The sequence below is a fragment of the Ammospiza caudacuta genome, chromosome 2, assembly GCF_027887145.1.
Source record: "Ammospiza caudacuta isolate bAmmCau1 chromosome 2, bAmmCau1.pri, whole genome shotgun sequence".
Lineage (NCBI taxonomy): Eukaryota > Metazoa > Chordata > Aves > Passeriformes > Passerellidae > Ammospiza > Ammospiza caudacuta.
This window is the reverse complement of record NC_080594.1, coordinates 104,535,961-104,554,879: the sequence shown is the minus strand read 5'-3', so window position 1 is coordinate 104,554,879 and position 18,919 is coordinate 104,535,961. Positions and strand designations below refer to the sequence as shown.

At 45.8% G+C, this 18,919-nt stretch overlaps 1 protein-coding gene across 1 annotated transcript in view; it reads right to left on the bottom strand.

Annotated features, from left to right (window-relative positions):
• Positions 1 to 7,992, bottom strand: part of NHS (NHS actin remodeling regulator) — a 247,011-nt gene extending 239,019 nt beyond the window's left edge. The window contains exon 1 of the mRNA XM_058825258.1: positions 7,593 to 7,992. Coding sequence (XP_058681241.1) covers positions 7,593 to 7,992 — 400 coding nt within the window. The remainder of the gene's footprint in view (positions 1 to 7,592) is intronic.
• Positions 7,993 to 18,919: the final 10,927 nt, after the last annotated feature.

Genomic DNA, 18,919 nt, shown 5'->3' with positions numbered 1-18,919 from the left:
CACAGAGAGTTTCTGCTCTTCACAGCCTAATAGCTCAAGTAGCTCCAATGGAGAGTCTGATGTCAGCCTCTGATTACATGGAGATGCCAGCAATTGGAAAGAGCAGCTTCTGAGAAATCCCAGCTCTCTGACTCTGGCGACCACGCAACCCTGCAACAATGCATTTCAAACACACACATGTATTACTCACATCGGCTGGCTCTATTTTTTGCCCTCTTTGGAGATCACAACATTGCTATTAAGAGTTCCCTGGGAGTATCTGCTTGATTTAGGTACATGGGTGAAGGAAATGTGTCAGATCAGGGGCTTTTTTAAACAGTTGTCGCTCCCCTGCACCCGATCTCTTTTGCTGTCCACTTTAGAGAGAGGAAGAGCCAGGGGCTGCCTTTAAACAGACACACTTCAGAAGTCTGCTTTTGTCTGAATGGAGAAGAAGAGGTTGGGACTGGCTCATGGCAGGGATCAGTAAGGACTGTTCTCACTCTTTTTCTGCACCTTTGCACATCTTTGCCAGATCAGCCTAATCCAATCCTCAGAACAGGTAAACCTATGTAAGAAATGCCAACAAAACCTGATTGTGCTGATTCAGAACAGCAGCTGAGTGGCACCCTGAAATTGGGTATTTATATTTCCTTCCTGCAAGTCCTTCCCACAAGTCCTTCCCTCAGTCCAAGGACATTTGAGAACTGTGCAAGAGTTTTTTGGAAACACTCCAGGCCCTTCATCTTTCAAAAAGGAAAACTAACGTCTCTTATACATCTGAATCAACAGGTGAATGACCTCCCCATGCCCTCAGCAAGTTACCAGAGTCCATTTATTTCTTAAGCACCATATCTCCCCTGTACGAGCAGGGAAACTAACCAAAAGCAGGAATGACTCCATTAATTTCACTGGAACATTTATCTTATATTTCTGTATGAACACAAACATTATGCTATTAAGGCTTTTAAATAGAAGCATGGAGTTTTAAAAGGGGCTGTAGGAAGAATTTCTGTTAAACCATTAGATCCACAGTAAGTTCATGTCTCTTACAGGTCTGGTTCTGTTTTCTCTGCAGTTTTGCTCCCTGTGTAAAGGAGACCTTATTGGTTTTAAAGGAGCTAAAACATTTCCAGCAGAATTTCTAATAAACCCACCGGAGACTCTTGCTTGGCTCTTGAGCATGAGCAAGAAAGAAGCTGCAGTAACTACTATGATATTACACAGATGTGTAGCTGCAGTGAGGTGGAAATCAAGCACTGAATGTTTTCTGATATGTTTTTTTTTGACTGGCAAGCTCTCCATTTAGCAACAAAATCCCCAAACATTCAACCCTGGTACATTAGCTGAAGTACTATTTGTGGAATGACAAGCAAGGAGCTAAGAACAGGCTAAGGCTTTCTCAGCTACACCAGTGGAAGACCAAAGAAATTACACTCAGCAAAACTTCAGAAGATTCACACCTGTATAACAGGGAATGGCTTTGGAGGAAAACCACTGCCTTCTGCTCTTCATCTGTTACCAGGCTGTGCCAGACAAAGTCCAGTGAGTCTACCTGAGCCCTTAGCTCTCAGAGCCTTTCCACCCAGCATCTCTCTGGCCTTGGCAGAACAAAGGATTTTACACTATGCTTTTATCTGCAAAGAGACCAGAGTCTGCATTCCACAAGCTAACAGGACTAAAAGTGACAACCTGGGCTTTCAAAAAGTTTCATCCCTGCCAAAGCCACCTGACAAATTCCATTCCATTACCTTCTATCAGATACCAAATGCATGAAGAAAAAATACCTCAAGCAAAGCCTCTGAATGATTGTGTTCCTGTGTTAAAGGTATTCTATCACCATGCTGTAAACAAAGATAAGGCATTTTTCTGCTAAATGACAGTACTCTAGCTAATGGTGCTCTAGCAATGTTAAGGTAAATTGGGGATGGGATCCTTAAGTGAGCAGGTTTTTCTTCCTCTGTCCCTTTGTTGTTCTGACAGCAGTAAAGGTAAGAAGGAAAGCCCATGCTTTGGCCTCCCTCTCCTTTCCACTCTGCTAATGTGCCATCAATCCTCTGCATTTAGAAGAAACCATGCACCGAGGAAATTCTCCAACATTCCCATACCCTCAGCTTGGGTTATTTACACTGATGGGCAAACTACAGGCAAGTGTACCAGAGAGGTGAGTTCTGTAACACAAATGAGCACACAGTGGCCAGCTCAACACCGAGAAACCAAACCTGGCAAGTAAAGCCAAAAGCCTTTCTCCTTTTCCAAAACAATAAGTGAAGAGGTTGTGTCATTCCATTTGGGCAGGTAAAGGAAACAGAGCTCAAAGTGATGGATTACTACATCCAGTGTACAGCTGCTTTTCTTTGGAGGTTTTATTCTGCACCCAACAAAGACTTGCCAATTAATATAATTTCAGTGTACAAAAGGAGCCCTGAGTACATCCTCTTGCTTCATGTCCCCCAGGTTACATTAGTGTGCATCTCTAAAATTGTAACTACGCTCACACTTAGACTCACTAACTATAGATGGACAATAATACAAAATTGAAGGAAGCTAGGAATCTCTTCTGTTTTGTCTCCAGCAGTATCTGAGATATTTTTGTGTAAACATATCCAATCCATGGTGATCTACAGCTGCACCTCAGTACCACAGAAAATCCATACCATGAAAATTGCACTTTCAATCTCAAGGCTCTCGAGAAGCTGAGATAAAGTGCAACACTTATCTTCCCAACATGGATGCTTTTTTTCTTTCAAGTTGCATCTACTCTTAAGGTCTTATGTACCTCCCTGAAGATGTCTGCAAGGATGCTCAGCAATCCTAAGCCTGGGGTGGCCTTACAATGCAACTGAATTCTGAGATGGAAGCATGATAATTTCCTGATTACATTTCAGCAGCAATTGAGACTTCAGCGCATTAAGTCAAGGAAGAGGAGGTGCATTTTCTGATGAGCTTTGGCTCCAATATATGTTTTGTAAAAATGGTAGGACTGTGGCAGAAAATACACAAAAAACCTTATAAGGGATTAAACATTTCCCTGCAGTGCTCAAAACCCAAACAGAAAAGTGTTACACCAGTGTGGCTAAAAGCCACACCAACAAAAACCTCAAACCAAACAAAATCAAAACAAAACCACCTAAAAGGCATAAGGAAAGAGACTAAAAGCAAGAGTGAAACTTGCCAGGCTGTTCTCAGTAACCAACTTCAATCAAACAGAATAAATTAATGCAGAGTCTAAAATTATAAAGAATCAGTTGAGAGCTGTCTTTTTTATCTCAGTACTGACACTTCAGGAAAAGAGAAAATCCTATAGAGGAGCTCACTGTAGAGATCCAAGGGCCTCTGAAGAGCAGAGTAACACGGGAGATCCCCACACTTGGGAGCAGCTGCATCACTGACTGTTAGCAAACAGCAAAATCAGGAATGGAAAAGCAATGAAGATACGGCAGGCAACTTCTGGAAACCATACAGCTTTTAGAAAGATTGGCTACTGGTAACACATTGATGCTTTTGAAAAAAAAAAGCCTGGAATGTGTGGAATTCTCTGGGATGCCAGGGTGCAAAAAGGATCTCATTAGCTAGGGCTTTCAAAATCTGCTGCCCGGTAGTTGCCTATTATTCAGAAAGCAAGTTGGCTTACATCATCAATTTCTGTAAAGTACAATATTCCACTTAAACTGCCAGATCTCTAGAGCCCTAGACTGAGAAATCACCCTTCCAAATAACCATGGAGGCACTGAGTCTCAAGTCTACAACACACTAGTCCAGCATTTCTGTGTTTCTATATTACCAAGATAATCAAGTGTCTAATAATAAAACTGGGCAGTACCACACTGCCAACAAGAAAACTCTACAGAACATCCAGACTGACAACAATTATGTTATTCCTACGTGGTTCTGCTTTAGAAGCAGACCCTGGAACTGCTCATGATGAAAAGCAGTGGACTGGCAGAAGGGCAAAGTAGTTAGTTCAGGAGCTGAGCAGGAAAGCATTTCTCACTGTTGTTTCTCTTATATTCAGAGGATGGGAAAGGATTCATATTTGCAAGATGCTGGCTGGCCAGAGGCTTAAAAGAAAGATGAAAGGACAAGCAGCATCTGGGGAGGCAGAGGTGAGGGACCTTGAGTTTTTGAAGATGACCTGCTTGTAACTACCCAGAATCCACCCTTTATTGTGCCTAACAAAGTTTTCCAATCACACTAAACAGTGATGAAAACAAAGGCAACACATAGGTAAGTACCTTTACCAGTATCTTAGTAGAGAACTTTAAATAATTTTCTTAAAGCAGAGTATACACATACTTGCAAATGTTCACCATTGCAACAGCAACAGCGCTGAGAATGTTAAAGCCTTGTGAAAATGACAGCAGTAGTGATAAGCATTACTGGAAAAATGCCATTTTTAATTAATTTTAATTCTTCATTAATATTCCCTGAATCCAACATAGATGCATTAATATAATGATACATAATTTTCAGTATAATTTACAACATTATTATGCAAAACTGTATTATATGCTACTTTCAAGATAACTCCTTTCCTGCTCCCCTTCCCCTTGGTATCATCTCTGCAATTGCCAAGGAATGGCATTCTGGGCAAGGAATGCCCCTCTAACCACTGGCTCCAATAGCTCTTGAGATGGCATTAGCCCATAATTTCCTTTTTCTAAGTGTCCACAGGGGAATCTCAGAATACATCTGGCTTATGAGGCCTGGAGAAAAAGGCCATCCATTGCCACAGCTCAGTATGTGGGGTGTGTTCAGTAGCATTATTCTCAAATCACTGTACTACATTTGAAGTTGGAATATGAAGATTGTCTCACTGTGGCAAGATAGGCTAGTAGTTTTAAACTGAATATTTGAAAAACTTGTGGTTGGGCTGCACTGTCCTGGTGTTAACATCCCAGTACACGGTGTTTCAATCAATGCACCAATAAGCCCAGCCCCTCCAGGCTCCTAACATGCAATAAATTCAATGCAGCCATTACAGTCATGCCATGGGTGGGGTGGCTGCATGACTGTCACCAGCTTGTTCCTTGTGGTTGTGAGTTCAAACCTCCAGCCAGTTCTGAATTATTCTTAGATGTGTCATTTGGGCTGGACAGCTAAAAGATAGCCCTGAGGCCATCCCATCATTTCCACGCTCACCACAGGAGATAGAAATCAGTATGCCTTAATGTGATGCTGATCAGGTCCTGGGCAGATCTGTGACCACCTGAGATTGCTCTCTTGGTTTCAAAACACAACTGGGTGTAGTAACTTGAGTGTAATACTTTCAGGAGTGAATTATGTAGGCACTTCATGCATAAAACAAACATTAGCATAGTCTTGCTGAAAGTAATAATGAAGAAGGAGGCGTCAGCCCAGAGAGGAGCAAGCACACTGTCATTATACACTCCAGGGAAGATGGGCAGCTTCCAGCCAGGCACTTTTATCTGTCCTGGGGAACAGTGAGCGGTCTGCAGGACAGAGGGAGCATTGCTGTGGGTGCGTATGGATTTTGGGGGAATGTGAGGAGATAACGTGTACAGTGGTGCTGTTCAGCTCTGGGTCTCAGCTGAGATGTTCAGATGCAGCACTGTGTAAATGCAGCTCTGCTGATCCAACACTGGAGGGGGAATAAAAGCAGCCAGAAGAGGCAAAGAAGTTGACTGTTTGTGTACATTGGATTGTACTGAGGCTTTCACCTCCAGGGAAGATGTGGTACAGTGTGCATGGAGAGAGGTGATGAGGACAGGGAGGTGTGCTCTGAGCAGCTGCACAGCTGCAGGCAAGACACACACCTACAGGAGGATGGGTGGAGGCAAAGCCAGTGTTGTGGAGGATCCCTTGCCTGGCCAGACCTAGGGACATCTGCAGATCTATCAGTGGCACTGTGCTGTACACAAGATGAAGGAGGAACAGCTGGCAAACACAGGGAAGATCATGGCCAAAAATTTCTCCCCTCTTAAAGAGAGAAGGATTTAAAAGAAAACCAAACACTAAAAAAAATTATCATCACAGGGATAAAGCCAGACTCTCTAATTAAGCAGATGACATAACTGTGCTGTAATATCAAGATTTTGCTCTGTGATTTGCAAACAAGCTGCACTTGCACAATCCAGAAAGAAAAAAGCCATACAGATTAGAACAGCTAAGCTCTGCTCTCACTTACATTAGTATATACCCACACTTACTCAGCTCAAAAGACTCAGCTCAAAAGATGAGAATGTGATACGAGGAGTTTCATTTCCTCAGACAGTTCCCTCACGAGCCCAGCCAAGCCTCCTTCTCACTGCAGTTTCCAATCACAGCCCAGCACTCTACTCTGATTACACTCATGCTGAAACCACAAAAAATCTCCCTCATTTTGGTCTCATCTGTGGTTGATGCACATTAATACATCCCCAGCAAAGTCACTGCCACTGTACAGATGCTGAGTATGCAGCTTAAATACCGCTGAATTCTTAAAGCTTGATTCTGTTAATCAGGACAGCTTCATTGATCCTACAAGAATTACGTATATTCCACAATGCTCCAAAGGGGAGGAAATCCAAAGCACAAATTTTTAAATGGCATATTTATGAAAAACACCTAGAGGAGGGCATGGTCTTGCTTATACTGGTGTAAAATCACTTTGCTGTACTTAGCGGAGCTACTCAGGATTTAGAGGGGTACAGCAAAAGGCAAAAACTAAGCCAAATTCTCCTTTCAAGCCACTGCTTTTCCCGAAACAGATACTGAATGGTCAGAACCAATACCAATCTCTGCTACTCCAGACTTCCAACCCACAGCCCTATCTATCAAAAACCCCACGTATCCACAAGTACTCGGGAAGCGGATGCACCAGCGAGAGTACAAAATCATTACACTGCTGTGAACACGAGCCATATTCAGCAGAAATCAGCAGCTGTTACGACTACAGAGCTTTTCACTGCTTTTATAGTTTGGGTGGAGAAGAAACAGGATTCAAGCACTGCTCATAACACAAGTTGTATAATGCCTTGATCTTTATCCTCCTCCCCCTCCTCCACCCTCCCCTCTTCACTCTTCAGGGCCACTCTTTAAACAGAAAGAAGTCATTAGCCAAACTTCCCTCATTTTATGGCCCCGACAGTTAGGTAACGACGAAGCAATTTTATTATTTCTACTTAAGAGCGTTCGATCGGGAATTCAGAGACACTTGTAAGGGGAAGATATCTGCCGGGGAAGGGAGACAGGCCGGCAAAGGGAGAAAACCCAAATATGCCCGAGTGCGGCGGATCATCTCCATCATTCCCGGCGCCCAGCTGACAGACCTCGTCCCCCTCCCTGGCCAAACCCTTGGCTGCAGAAGATGCGTCCCGAGAGCCCCGCCAGCCAGTTCCTTACGTAAGGCACAAACCACTGACATCATCCCTCCCGCCGGCATCGCCGCGGCGCCCAGCGGCGCCCGCAGACCCGACCCGACCCGACCCGCGCCCGCCCGTTCCCTTCCCGCTCTGCTGCCCCGCCGGGGCTCCTTTCCCACCGGCTCTGCCCCAAACTTCGCACGGCAGGTGGCCAGGGGAGGCTCTCCCCGCCGGAGCCCCGCGCTGCGGTGCGCTCCATCCATCCCGCGGTGCTCCCCATCCATCCATCCCGCATTCCGCGCTACTTACGCACTGCCTCCTGCTTGGGGTCGAGGCCGCGCACGGCTCCCTGGAGGCCGGCGATGCGGCCGTGCAGCGCCCGTACGCGGCGGTGGGTACCCTGGATGTCAGCCTCGACCTCCTGGAAAAGGGTGCAGGCGTGCCGGGCCACGTCGGAGAGCTGTCGGAGGATCCGCGACAGGGCTACGTTGCTGACCGAGCAGAGGTCCAGCACCATCAGCACCGCTGCCGCCTCCCTCTCCCCGCCGCCAGCCGCCTCGGCGCCCTCGCCCGCCGTTCCCGATTCCTCCGGCGGCGAGTCCCGCGGCGGCGGCGGCGGCTCCGCGCCCCAGCTCTCCTCCAGCACGGAGGCGGCGGGCTGCCGCCGGCACAGCCGCTGCGGCTCCACGGTCCGCTTGGCGAACGGCATGGCCGAGCCCTCGGCCGGAGCTCTCCCGGGCTCCCGCGGGCACTGGCGGGGATCGCTGCCCTCCTCCTCCTCCTCGTCCTCGTCCTTCTCCTCCTGGCCGCCGCCGCTCCTTGCCCGCCGCCGTCACTCGCGGGCGGCCGCCGGCGGGCGGCTCATCGCCTCGCTCGCTCCCTGCGCGGGGCTCCTGCGCTGCGGGGCAGCCGCCGCGCCGCCGAGCATCCGCCGCCGCTGCCGCCGCGGGAGCCGGGGCACATCCGCGCCGCCTCGCTCGCTGCTCGCTCGCTCCCTCTCACGCCGTCCCGCTCCGGCGGCGGGTGTGAAGGGGCGGCCCGAAAACGCGGAGACAGGAATCCCGCGGCCGCGAGGAGGAGCGAGCCGCCGAGCCTCCCGCCCGGAGCGCGGCGGGGCGGGGGGGGCCGGGGCGGTGCCGAGCAGCTGCCGCCGCCGCGGGGGGGCGCTGCGGGGCGGCGCCGGGAGCGGGCGGGAGGCACCGGCGGCCCCTGCCGGGCCGGGCCGGGACCGGGACCGGGACCGCGGCTCCGGGCGGGCTCTGCCTCCTCAGCCCGGCCAGCCCGCTGCCCTCCGGCAGGAGCACTGCCCGGGGGCGCAGAAGAGAGAGAAGCTGCTCCGAGGGGCAGAACGGAACCCGGCTCGGCAAGGCCCCAACTGCGGGAGGGTGGTGCCCGCCCACGGGTGTCACCTCCTGGGGCACCGCGGGGGTTGCTGCGCTCCCTGGAGTCAGGTGCACGCACTTGGGCACCGGCTTCTTAGGAGGTGTCGGGGAAAGCTGGCTTCCCGTCAGACAAGGAGCGCTGCTTCTGACGCAACGCAGCTCAGTTCGCCTTCACACACTTCTGAAAGGTGAACGTGCCTAACTGGCAGGCATGAAATCTGAACGCAAACTCTAAAGGATTGGTAGTAATTGGATTCAGTAATACCACTGAAAGAGGTACTGTAAAAGGAGATCCAGGCGGATGCAGATGCAGGCACTCCACAGTTTGGAAACAGCAGCTTGTTTGCCCACTTGACCTTAACTTGTCATCCTTGCACTTGAGTGTTGTGGTACAGGCTGTCATTACATGACCACATAGAGGCAGCTTTTAATTACCTCTGGTCAAATAGCCTGAGCTGCAGAGAGCACCACTGCCAGCCTGGTGATGCATATACTCCACGTTCTGCAGATGCAACAACCTGCTCCTGGGACAAGCTTAGGTCCAGAGGGGGGACACAGCTGCTTTCACAGAAATCAGAGCCTGAGCTGATGAACTTTGCTGGCCCTGCTGCTGGCTTTTAGCATGAATCGTTCGTGTGCCTTCCCACTTTGCCTCTGGAACGAGGAACACACCATGACACAAAGTCAGCTCAGGTCTTTAGCTCTGGTTTCTGACTTGGCTTGAAATGGGTCCCCGCCCTATGCTTGGGCAGGGAGGAAGGCACAGAGCCTGTCCCAATCTCAGCACCCCTTCCCCACACTCCCTGGGGGCTTGAAATTCAGGTGTGATCCCAGTGGGAGCAAGCAGGGATGTGAGAGCTGTCAGGGGTCCAAGGGAAGTGCTCAAACAGTACTAAAACTATTTATTGGACCCAAGATGAGCCACTACTAAAATCACTGGGGTATTTGTACCCCACATTGCTGAGTTTCCTCTGCAGCTGGAAGGCTTTTAGCTCTTGTAATGAAGCATGGACTGTACTCCTCTTCCTAGCTGGGGGAGTCATGATATGTTATTTATAAGCCACTGAAAGGTATTTTAATATTTCACTTGGGATTCATAAAGCAGGGGGGAACTGTTAAATTGTAATGTTTCAGAAAGAGCAGCAGCCACCCAAACTGATATGGGATCACAAGAAAAGGACCAAGAAACAGGAGTATAGCATTACCAAGCAGGAGCAGGAGATACCTCTGAGAAAATCAGCTCAGGCACTCATTTGGCCTCTCTCTCAGGAACATGGTAAGCCAGTGAACTGAGCCATAGGTGACAGGTAGAAGCTGCAAGGAGTAGGATTTCAGATTGCATCTTACCACAGCTTCCCAATTGCTCTGGTCAGCTCAGACAGGACAAGAGCTGTGCAGCTCTCTTCCTTCCCTAGAAAACAGCACCTTGCTTCTGGCAGTATATCCCTACTCAACCTCAGAAAAGCCACCAGAAGCTGGTGCTTCCTCTTCATTTACTTTCCCCAGTGTGTTATTACCACTTCACATTACATAGACTCCAAGGTCCTTTTTTGTCCCAAGCTTGGAAAGGTACAGCTTACCTTAGGGACCTATGAGTCCTGTGGCAATTGTGTGACTTGAGTACACAACACACAGCACCAAACCACACAGGAATGAACCTGTTTGAAGGAGGAAGGTTCTGCCAAGTCTGTGCATCTTCATCACAGGGAGCATATTTTCATTTTGAAAGTTTACAGCATTACTGTCCTTTCTTGTACAAGTCTAGATGTTGCATTTCTTAGGGTTTTTTTCTATTGTTTTTCTTAGTTTTTCATTGCAAGCAGAACAGACCCATATACAGCTTGGGTAAGGGGCACTGGCACATTATACCAGGCAGGTGGAGATACCATATCACTTTCCTCTGGTCAGAACACAGTTCCTGTCTTTGCAGGTGCTGGGGAGTCAGATTGCCCCAGTCATACAGTTACTATATGGTTTTTTATCAGTAATATTTTGTGGTGCACATCCAAATTCAGCAGCTTCTCAGCTGCCCCCAGGATTGCTCTTGGTATGTCTGTTCAACAGCAGATGTAGTAAGAGGGGAGCAGTCCCAAAGGCTAGCCTCAGACTCACCCAATGGGTCTTTGGAGTCTGTATAGCAAAAGGAGAGGGAAAAAATCTTCCATGGGGGATTTTGAATGTTGTCTCAGTTCTGAAGTGCCCCACAGAGATGCCAATCCCTCTGCACTGACTGGAGGTTTCTGTTGGCTGGAGTTAAGCCCCAAGACTCAGAGTATTTAATTTGTGGACAAATCAGCCTGGACCAACCAGCCATATCGCTCGATTTCAAGAACCACTTGCTGACCTCAGAGACTGAGCCACGTCAGAAAGAATATGAGTCATGAACAGAGATAAATAGGTGAAACGATTCCTTGTTTATTTATTTATGGCAGGAAAAAAGTCATGTTGAACTGCACTGCTTTCTTGCATGTGCATGAGCTGTACTCCCTGTGTTAGCTGCTATACATTCAGGTTGGGATGCTGCTGTGGATGGCATTGGCTTTCACCTGTGTCAGTGAAAGGCAGTGCTTTGCTTTCCAACACACACAATGTGGGAGTGCAAGAGTGGCCTGACAGAGTACAAGAAAGGTCCTGCTTGATCTCCCACTGGTGCTGCTGGTGGTAGCAGGCACCTGGTCATGGCCCACAGGAGCTGTTGTGCAGCTCCCCAGCCTTCCCACCCCTTCCCACCACTGTGCTCCTTCCCTGGCTCACACTGGCTGCTGGTAGCCTGGCTGATGTGTGACTTCCAGCAACACCAGCTAGGGAATATTCCTGCCCTTGGAGACAGAGGGCAGAGCCATTGGCAGATAAGGAGGGATCTGGTTTCCTGCTACAGGAAGCAGGGAGGTGGGATTGGGCAATCTCACCCGGTTTGGCAGGGCTGCCTGGCCTGCTGCAGTGCCAGAAAGGGAGGAGAGGCTGATGAGTGCTGGAGGCTACTGTCATTTCCTCCTCTTTCCACAGCTGTCAGGAAGGTGCCTTTAGGCATCATATTAATGAAGTTGTGGCCTTTTGGCCATAACGTGGAATCTGTCATCGCTTATGCTAGGCCACCCTAAAAATATCACTTATTTATTCTCAGCAAAGATGTGACAGACAAAGCAGTCTCAAACCTGTACCCACTTAGGCTAGAAAATTATCCTTTTTTGGGAAATCCCTTCAATATTCAGCTGCCATTCTGCACTTAGACCCAACACTGACATTCCTTGATCACAATAAGGCCACATAAAATGTAAAAGTCCATAAGGCAGGAAAGCAGCAATCAGGGCAGTTCCCTGTGAGTTTGAACCTGAGTTTGAACTCATTTAAGACTCTCAGTCCTGACCTTTTGTTTCAGAAGGTAAAAGTTAAAACCATTTCCAAAATGTGGGACATTAAGATTTTACTGGGAAATCCTGAAGATGATCCCTAACTTTGAGTTAGGCAAAAGACTTACATGCTAATGACTGACATGCTAATTCAATTTTGATGGTATGTCCAGGACATCCAGGAGATGGCTTTATCCTTCAGTGAAGGCCACACTACTGATGTACTGAGACACATATCTTCTCACTCTTGGTTCCTGTTTCCTTAAGTGTGCAGCATGCTAGAGACCACAAATCTCTTCTAGGAATTGCTATATGAATATGACCAGATATTGGTGTTCTATAGGTAGGAGTATTCCTTGCTCATCCTTGTTTCTCTCACAATACTCACAAAATCATTGTTGCTGCCAGTTTGCCATCACTAATAAAGCTGTGCAGTCTGAATTTTCTCTTGTTCTCTGGGCCAGGGCACCTTGTTTTCTTCTTTGAGAAGAAGAATTCTACTGTCCTCAGTAGAGCTGTTTCCTAATCTTTCTCACACCTCCAGCTGAGGCTGCATACAGGCATTAGAATGGGGAGTGTTTCTCTGCATTAATCTCTCTCCTGTCCAACTGCATCTCCCCAGGCACTGACATGCTGTCACCAGCTTACACTGATCCAGCCCACTACTGCTCTCTCTGGTAGCTGTTATTATTTGTATTGCCATAAACCTTTTCACCCTTGAACTATGAGCCCACTGATTCAGTCATTGGTTTAAGAGGGAAAAATACAGGGCCTGCAGGAGTCCTTGTAACTGTGGCAAAAGGAATTAGTGGACTCTACATGCTGCTGCAAAACAGAATTGAATACATTCAAACTAACTTCCTTTCTCCAAAGTCTCCTAATTATGGTTGTTATAGAGTTTACTTGTAATCAGAGTAGGGATGACATTTCAAACTGAAGAATGATTATTAAATTGACACTTCCTTTAAAATGTGCCTGAAGTCAAGACTGACATGCTAATTGAATTTTATTAGCAAGAAATGTCTGTTTTAATAGGAGAACTTCCTAATCTTTCTATCAAGTTCATGCTAAGTGCATACCTACTCAATGTTTTCCATCATTACTACCTGGTATTGCTAGTCAAAAAAAAAAAAAAAAAAAAAAATCCTCATTGGAACACCCCCCTGAGCAGCAAATGCTGTAATTTCCTTTGATATGAATATTAGTTTCACATTCATATATTCCATTGACTGCAAGCCCAAAAACATGTCAAGGAAGAAAAATATCAAAGCCATTTAAGCCTTTAAAAATAATAGTGGTTAAGAATGTGCAATAAATCCAAGACCAAATCAAAATTATGCTGGGTATTGCTGGCAAATTTCAGGGTCCCCTAAAACACATTAAACATTTCCAGCAGCTCTAGTATGACAGGTATAAGTATCCCCACCATTATCCTGGAGAATACTGATGCTCATTTTGTCATCTCAGAAGAAAGGAATTGTGTGGAGGACAGCTGGGATAGCTTTCCTAGACTCCATATCAGAACACAACACAGCAGAGTACCTGCAGTGCTGGAGCAGCATTCAGCTTCAAGCCAGAATTCAGGGAAACAAGATTCTGAACGTGGGCTGTGCCACTCTGCACTGGGAAAGGGCAGGTGGGGGCTTCTTCAGAAGACAAAGCTCTCAAACTGAAGTCAGATTCTGTTCTATATAGGAAAGCTCTATTGAGACAGCATCACCAGCAACCTTAGCTGGAGTGCTGAGACACCTGACTCCAGCCTGTGCAGGGAACTGGTTAATTCAATCTCTACAGTCCCAAGTAGGAACATTCACAATGATAAAAAGTTAACACAGGGGGTTATATCCCAATAAAACGCAGTAAAAGGAGAAGGAGACAATAATAAATTGTATTATTTACAAAGAAATATAATGCCTTCTAGGGAAACAGAAGGGAAGAAGATACTTTACTTCCAGTGTGAGCTCCATCCACCCTCTTCTTTGCTCTGACTTCTTTAATTGCACTTGATTTGATAGCAGTGGGGGTTTAACCTATGTTGTGGGTATTTTCACTGTTGTCTTTAATTTTGCCTGCTGGCATCAGGCAGTTTGTGCACATCAAGCCAAGTCTGCTGTCTTGATTCAGGACTCATATGACCTCAGCTGACATTTCGCCTGTATCAGAACAGTGGGAGTACACTAGTGTAGAGAAAAGAAGATTTATTGGGAACAGAATGTGAAAACCCCATCATCCTCAGATGAGCTTTTATCCAGTATTAACAACACACATTTTTACACATTCCAAAATAATTTGGCACGTGCAGTTTGCATGCTGAACATGTCCTAACTCTCTGTCATACAGTCTAAATGTGAAAGAAATTTCAAGTTTCTCTATTCTGGAGCCAATCTAGCTTGCAGTTCATGTCACCAAGTCAAGGGCAGTAAAATGTCACTTCCTCTTATGCTCATGATGAAGAGCTGAAGAAGGAGATGCTCTGGGAAAGGCTGGATCAGGTCGGTGCCTCCGCACTTTCTGTTGCTTCTCCCAGGGGCAGGGAGCTTGGCTTGGGTGGGCGTTTGCCTGGCCTGCACCTTTCTGTGCTGTGGGGTGACCTCAGCTCACTCAGCCGTGGGTGCAGCTTGGGCAAAGCAGGCTGAGCTCCCTCTCTTACAGGGCTGAGGGGAGGCTCAGGCTGCAGCACAGGGCTCCCAGCAGTGCCCCATGCCAGCCATTCCCCCCAGGCCTTAGCCAGGCTCTTGTCTGGGGCTCACTGAGGTGGACTCCAGCAGAGGAAGAGCAAGAGTGACTCGAGTTGGTTTCACCAAATTGGTGAGTTTCCAATCTCAGGAGGAAGAGTGCATTAGGGTATCATAAGCCCTAGCCTACAGTGTACAGACCATATTCCAGCTCAGTGTTTCAGAAGTTTAATTTATTGGAAAACCCGTGCTCCAGGAGTCCAAATAGCAAAAAAGAGGAGAAATTAGAATTGAATGCTACTGGGGTAAGTAAATGCAAAAGCTCATGCTGCCCTGCACGTACTCTTTCCAGCTGTATGATTTCCATTATGAATAGATTTTCCCTTCCAGGGGTAACTCTTTGATTTTGAAAGAAATCAAAATAACAAAAGATATATAATTACTTTGTAGGTGGGCTAATTCCTTCTTCCATCTCTTTGTCCACAACGGAGGCAAGAGGAGTAGTTTTATGCTTGGTGGCTTGGCGGTACTTCCAGTCCTCTGCTAGCAGAAGGGAAAGGCATCCTAAACATTAATATTTTAAATCTTACCATAAACCAGTGAAGGTTGGTTCATACTCTTGAGCAGGCTGAGTAGTTCCTCCATGTAGCAGAACTGGTGCTGAAAGTACAGCCAGTAGCCCAGCTTTTAAGAAGAATCTTCATCTGATATAAATCATTTTTAGTTGGAGACCACTTGTGGTCTCATCATGGCCAGTCAAATTAGCTTCCTGTTTTGTTTTACAACAAGTAGTACTCTAAGTGCTCTGAAAATGCACCATAATAGGAAAAGTCTGACGAAGTCAGTGATTACTATTTCAAAGGAAGGCAAAGTTTATAGAAGCATAATTAGTCATCTGCTCTTAAACCAGAAAAATATGGTGGAGAAAAGATGTCTTTGGGGTTTTAAAAAGAGATACAGAAAGACATTAAATTATGGAACGTCATTAGAGTCTGCATTTATTTTAAGGATAAACAGAGCTATTACACAGTTGCCCACCTTTATAGCTACTCTTTCTGTTTTCTGCCTAATGGGCTTTCTTCCTTGTGTACAGAAAAAACCCCAGCCCTATCCTGTTTATAGTTGAGTTGCAATATGCTGAAAATTATTAGTTTGGATTTTGTACATTAAGTCTGTCTGCTGGCAAGAGGAAAACCCTCTCATATTATCTAATTATGGCTTCAAGCAGCACTAATGAAGAAGTTGCACAGGCTGGGGCCTGTTCTCTCCTCTCTGGAGGCATCAACAGAGAGTTTGTGGTTGTGGTCACACAGGAGTGGGGGGGAGGCTGGGGCTGCCAGGCACAGCAGCCTGCAGAGGGAAGGTTGGCTCTCAAGAGCACAACAGTGGAGTCAAGCCCACAGCCCCAGTGTAGCAATGCAGCCTTGATTTGTGAGGCTGAGACCTCCTACCAATGCCTTCTTCGCCTGGCACCCTGGTACGCTCAGCTGGCACGTGTCTCGGAGGGAAAGGAGATGCACACAGCTCTGCCAGCACAACTGCAGCACGTGTCTACAGCTCTATTCCTGGCCGTGGGCTGCAAGCCAGAGTGAGAAGCAGCTGTCCAGCCTTGGGGAGGTTGTGTCTGGCTGTTGGAGAGACTCAGGTATAAACTCCCTGAGGTCAAAGGAGCTATCCATGTAAAATATGCCAACCTCAGTGGCGACTCATGCTAGACCAGCCAGGCTGCGTACTCAGGGCAGGGACTGGGGCATGGCCCTGGAGATCAGGGAACTTGCTAGTTTACTAACAACTGCAATTTGGCTGTAAAACCCTCTGTAAAAGTCAAACATAAAAATCACATCTGCATTCCCTGCTGGCATTGCTTACCTGTTACAGATTCCAAAGTTAACTAGTCTAGTTTAGTATTAGCTGTGCTAATTCTGTAAACACAGTTGAAACCATAGCACAGGCATACATGCAGCCATTTAGAGTAGTGCAGAGAATAGTAAAGATACCAAAGAGAATCAGAAGAAACTCCACTGATAGCTGGCCTACATGAAGAAAAAAGAGACTCAAACTTAGATATGATTTAATTGGGATTTTCTTCTACATCTCATTAACCTCTTGGATGGAGATTCCAGCAAAGCTGTGATTTATTTACCATAGATGCACTCAAAGGATACTGCATAACTTAGAGTTCTGGCACTGTGAAAGTTATTTGCAGTAATGAATTTTTTAAATTCTTTGGAGGAAAGTGAGTGCATATTCCCTTCCCCCACCAAATTAAAAAAAAAAAAAAAAAAAAAAAGAAATTGCAGAGTAACATTCAAAGGCTCATTAAAAGCAACCAGGGAAAATAGATTACGGAGACTTCAAAGGCTCACAATACTGGTTAGGAATCATCTCTCTTTTTCAAAGAAAATGTTATTAGCTAATCCTTGAAATTTGGGTTTTGGCAGATGACACAGTATTTCCTGCAGGTGCAGAAACTAGACAGTATTAAAAGAGTTTTGGTAGTGCACAAGAAACTTCTCAACTGCACTTATGGTTCCCACTGCTCAAGTCATCTTGGGTGCACTCCTTCTTCCCTCATATATGTGCTGAAATGTAGCAGCATTTCAGAAGGCTCCAACTACATTAAGCTCTTTATTGAGAAAGCAGGTCTGTTAAGATAATGTTTTTTGGTTTTCTTAAATAGGAAGAATAATACACTAATTATTGCTCTTATCAGTAATATTGGAGGGAATAACAGAAAAGTCAATGCAATGAATAATGGAAATAATATCTACATAACAAGTACACGAATGAAACACTATATACATGCAAACAAACACCATTCCACTCCACATTCCTGCTTACATCAGTATGGATATGCTTTGGCATATTGTCTCTTTTAAGATCATCTTTACAAGGTCCTGTGTGTGTTTGTCTGCTCCATCCATGGCTAATCCCAACTCCTCCATGAGTTAGAAGTCCCTGCTTATCAAAAGAGACAAGTCCAGCCAGATCTGTCTGAAGTCCTTTGTTATGCTGTGATCCTTTGGCTTTGATTTGAAACTTGCCTGTCTCACAATGACAATTCTCTCACTGAGACTTTCACCTAAAATTTGGCCCAGAAGATGCCCAAAGCTATGTCTTACTGTTTCCATGGCAACAAATCACTTGAAGTCAAATAACTGAGCTTAAGATGCCCTTAGTAGGTTGCAGCCTGGAAAGGAGCACCAGAATTAATAAGCAACGATGGACTAGTGGTGAAATTTGCAAACCATTTTCTAGAAACCTAAAGAGGTTTTTTGCAGGTATTAATTTTCAGATATAGGCTGAGCAACATTGCTTATAAATTCAATTAAGACTTTCAGGTGAAATTTTAACTACAACAAAAGTGAAGTTCGCAACTTGTAGAAAAGAGGTGATGGGAGCTCATTAATTTTAGCATTAATGGTAAAGACCTCTGTCTGCCTATATTAGGAGATGAAAATGTCAGAGGGACACAGTAAAGCTCACCACTTTACTGAGTGCTTTGCACATGTCTTGATGAAAATATTTTGAAGTGTTTTGAGATTTTGGATATGTTATACAGGCACTTGCATTTGCTGTAAGAGACAGCTACTCCTATTACTCACAAGTCCATTCTCTGACATGTGTTTTGTCCCCATACACAGTATCAGGTGTACAGTGCTGACAACTAATATCAGAAAACTTGACACAGTTACAATCATTTGAGCCATGTGTGTATGCACCACAAATCAGACACAGGATATCACATTGAAAAGTTTAGCTAGTTCAAAAATGAATATTTGACTTGTCTGATTTGCTTCAGCACCTAGAGCAAATACATTTTTTCCAATACATATTTTTAATTAGAGGTCTCTGAGCAGTCTGGGAGAGCTTGGACAGGCAGTAGAATATGACTGATGACATCAAATGGGATTAATACAGCGTTATTAAACAGGCCTCACAAACATTATACATGTATGTGTCCAACCCTTCCCCCAAAAATCCAAATGCAGGCACAAAACCCACCTAGATCCATGTTTAAACTATTGCACAAGTGTTCCAATTTTCAAAAGCATCTCTTGTTGGCCCTTATTTCTATAGTTTTATTGACATTTGCACGGATGCATCAAAATGCCTGCTGAAAAGTTTAATCCAATATAATACTGTTTAGAGAACAAGAGGGCTCAGGAGATTTATTTTTTTTTTTTGTTAGAAAAGAGGTTTAAAACAACTTGGGTGCTATAGAATAT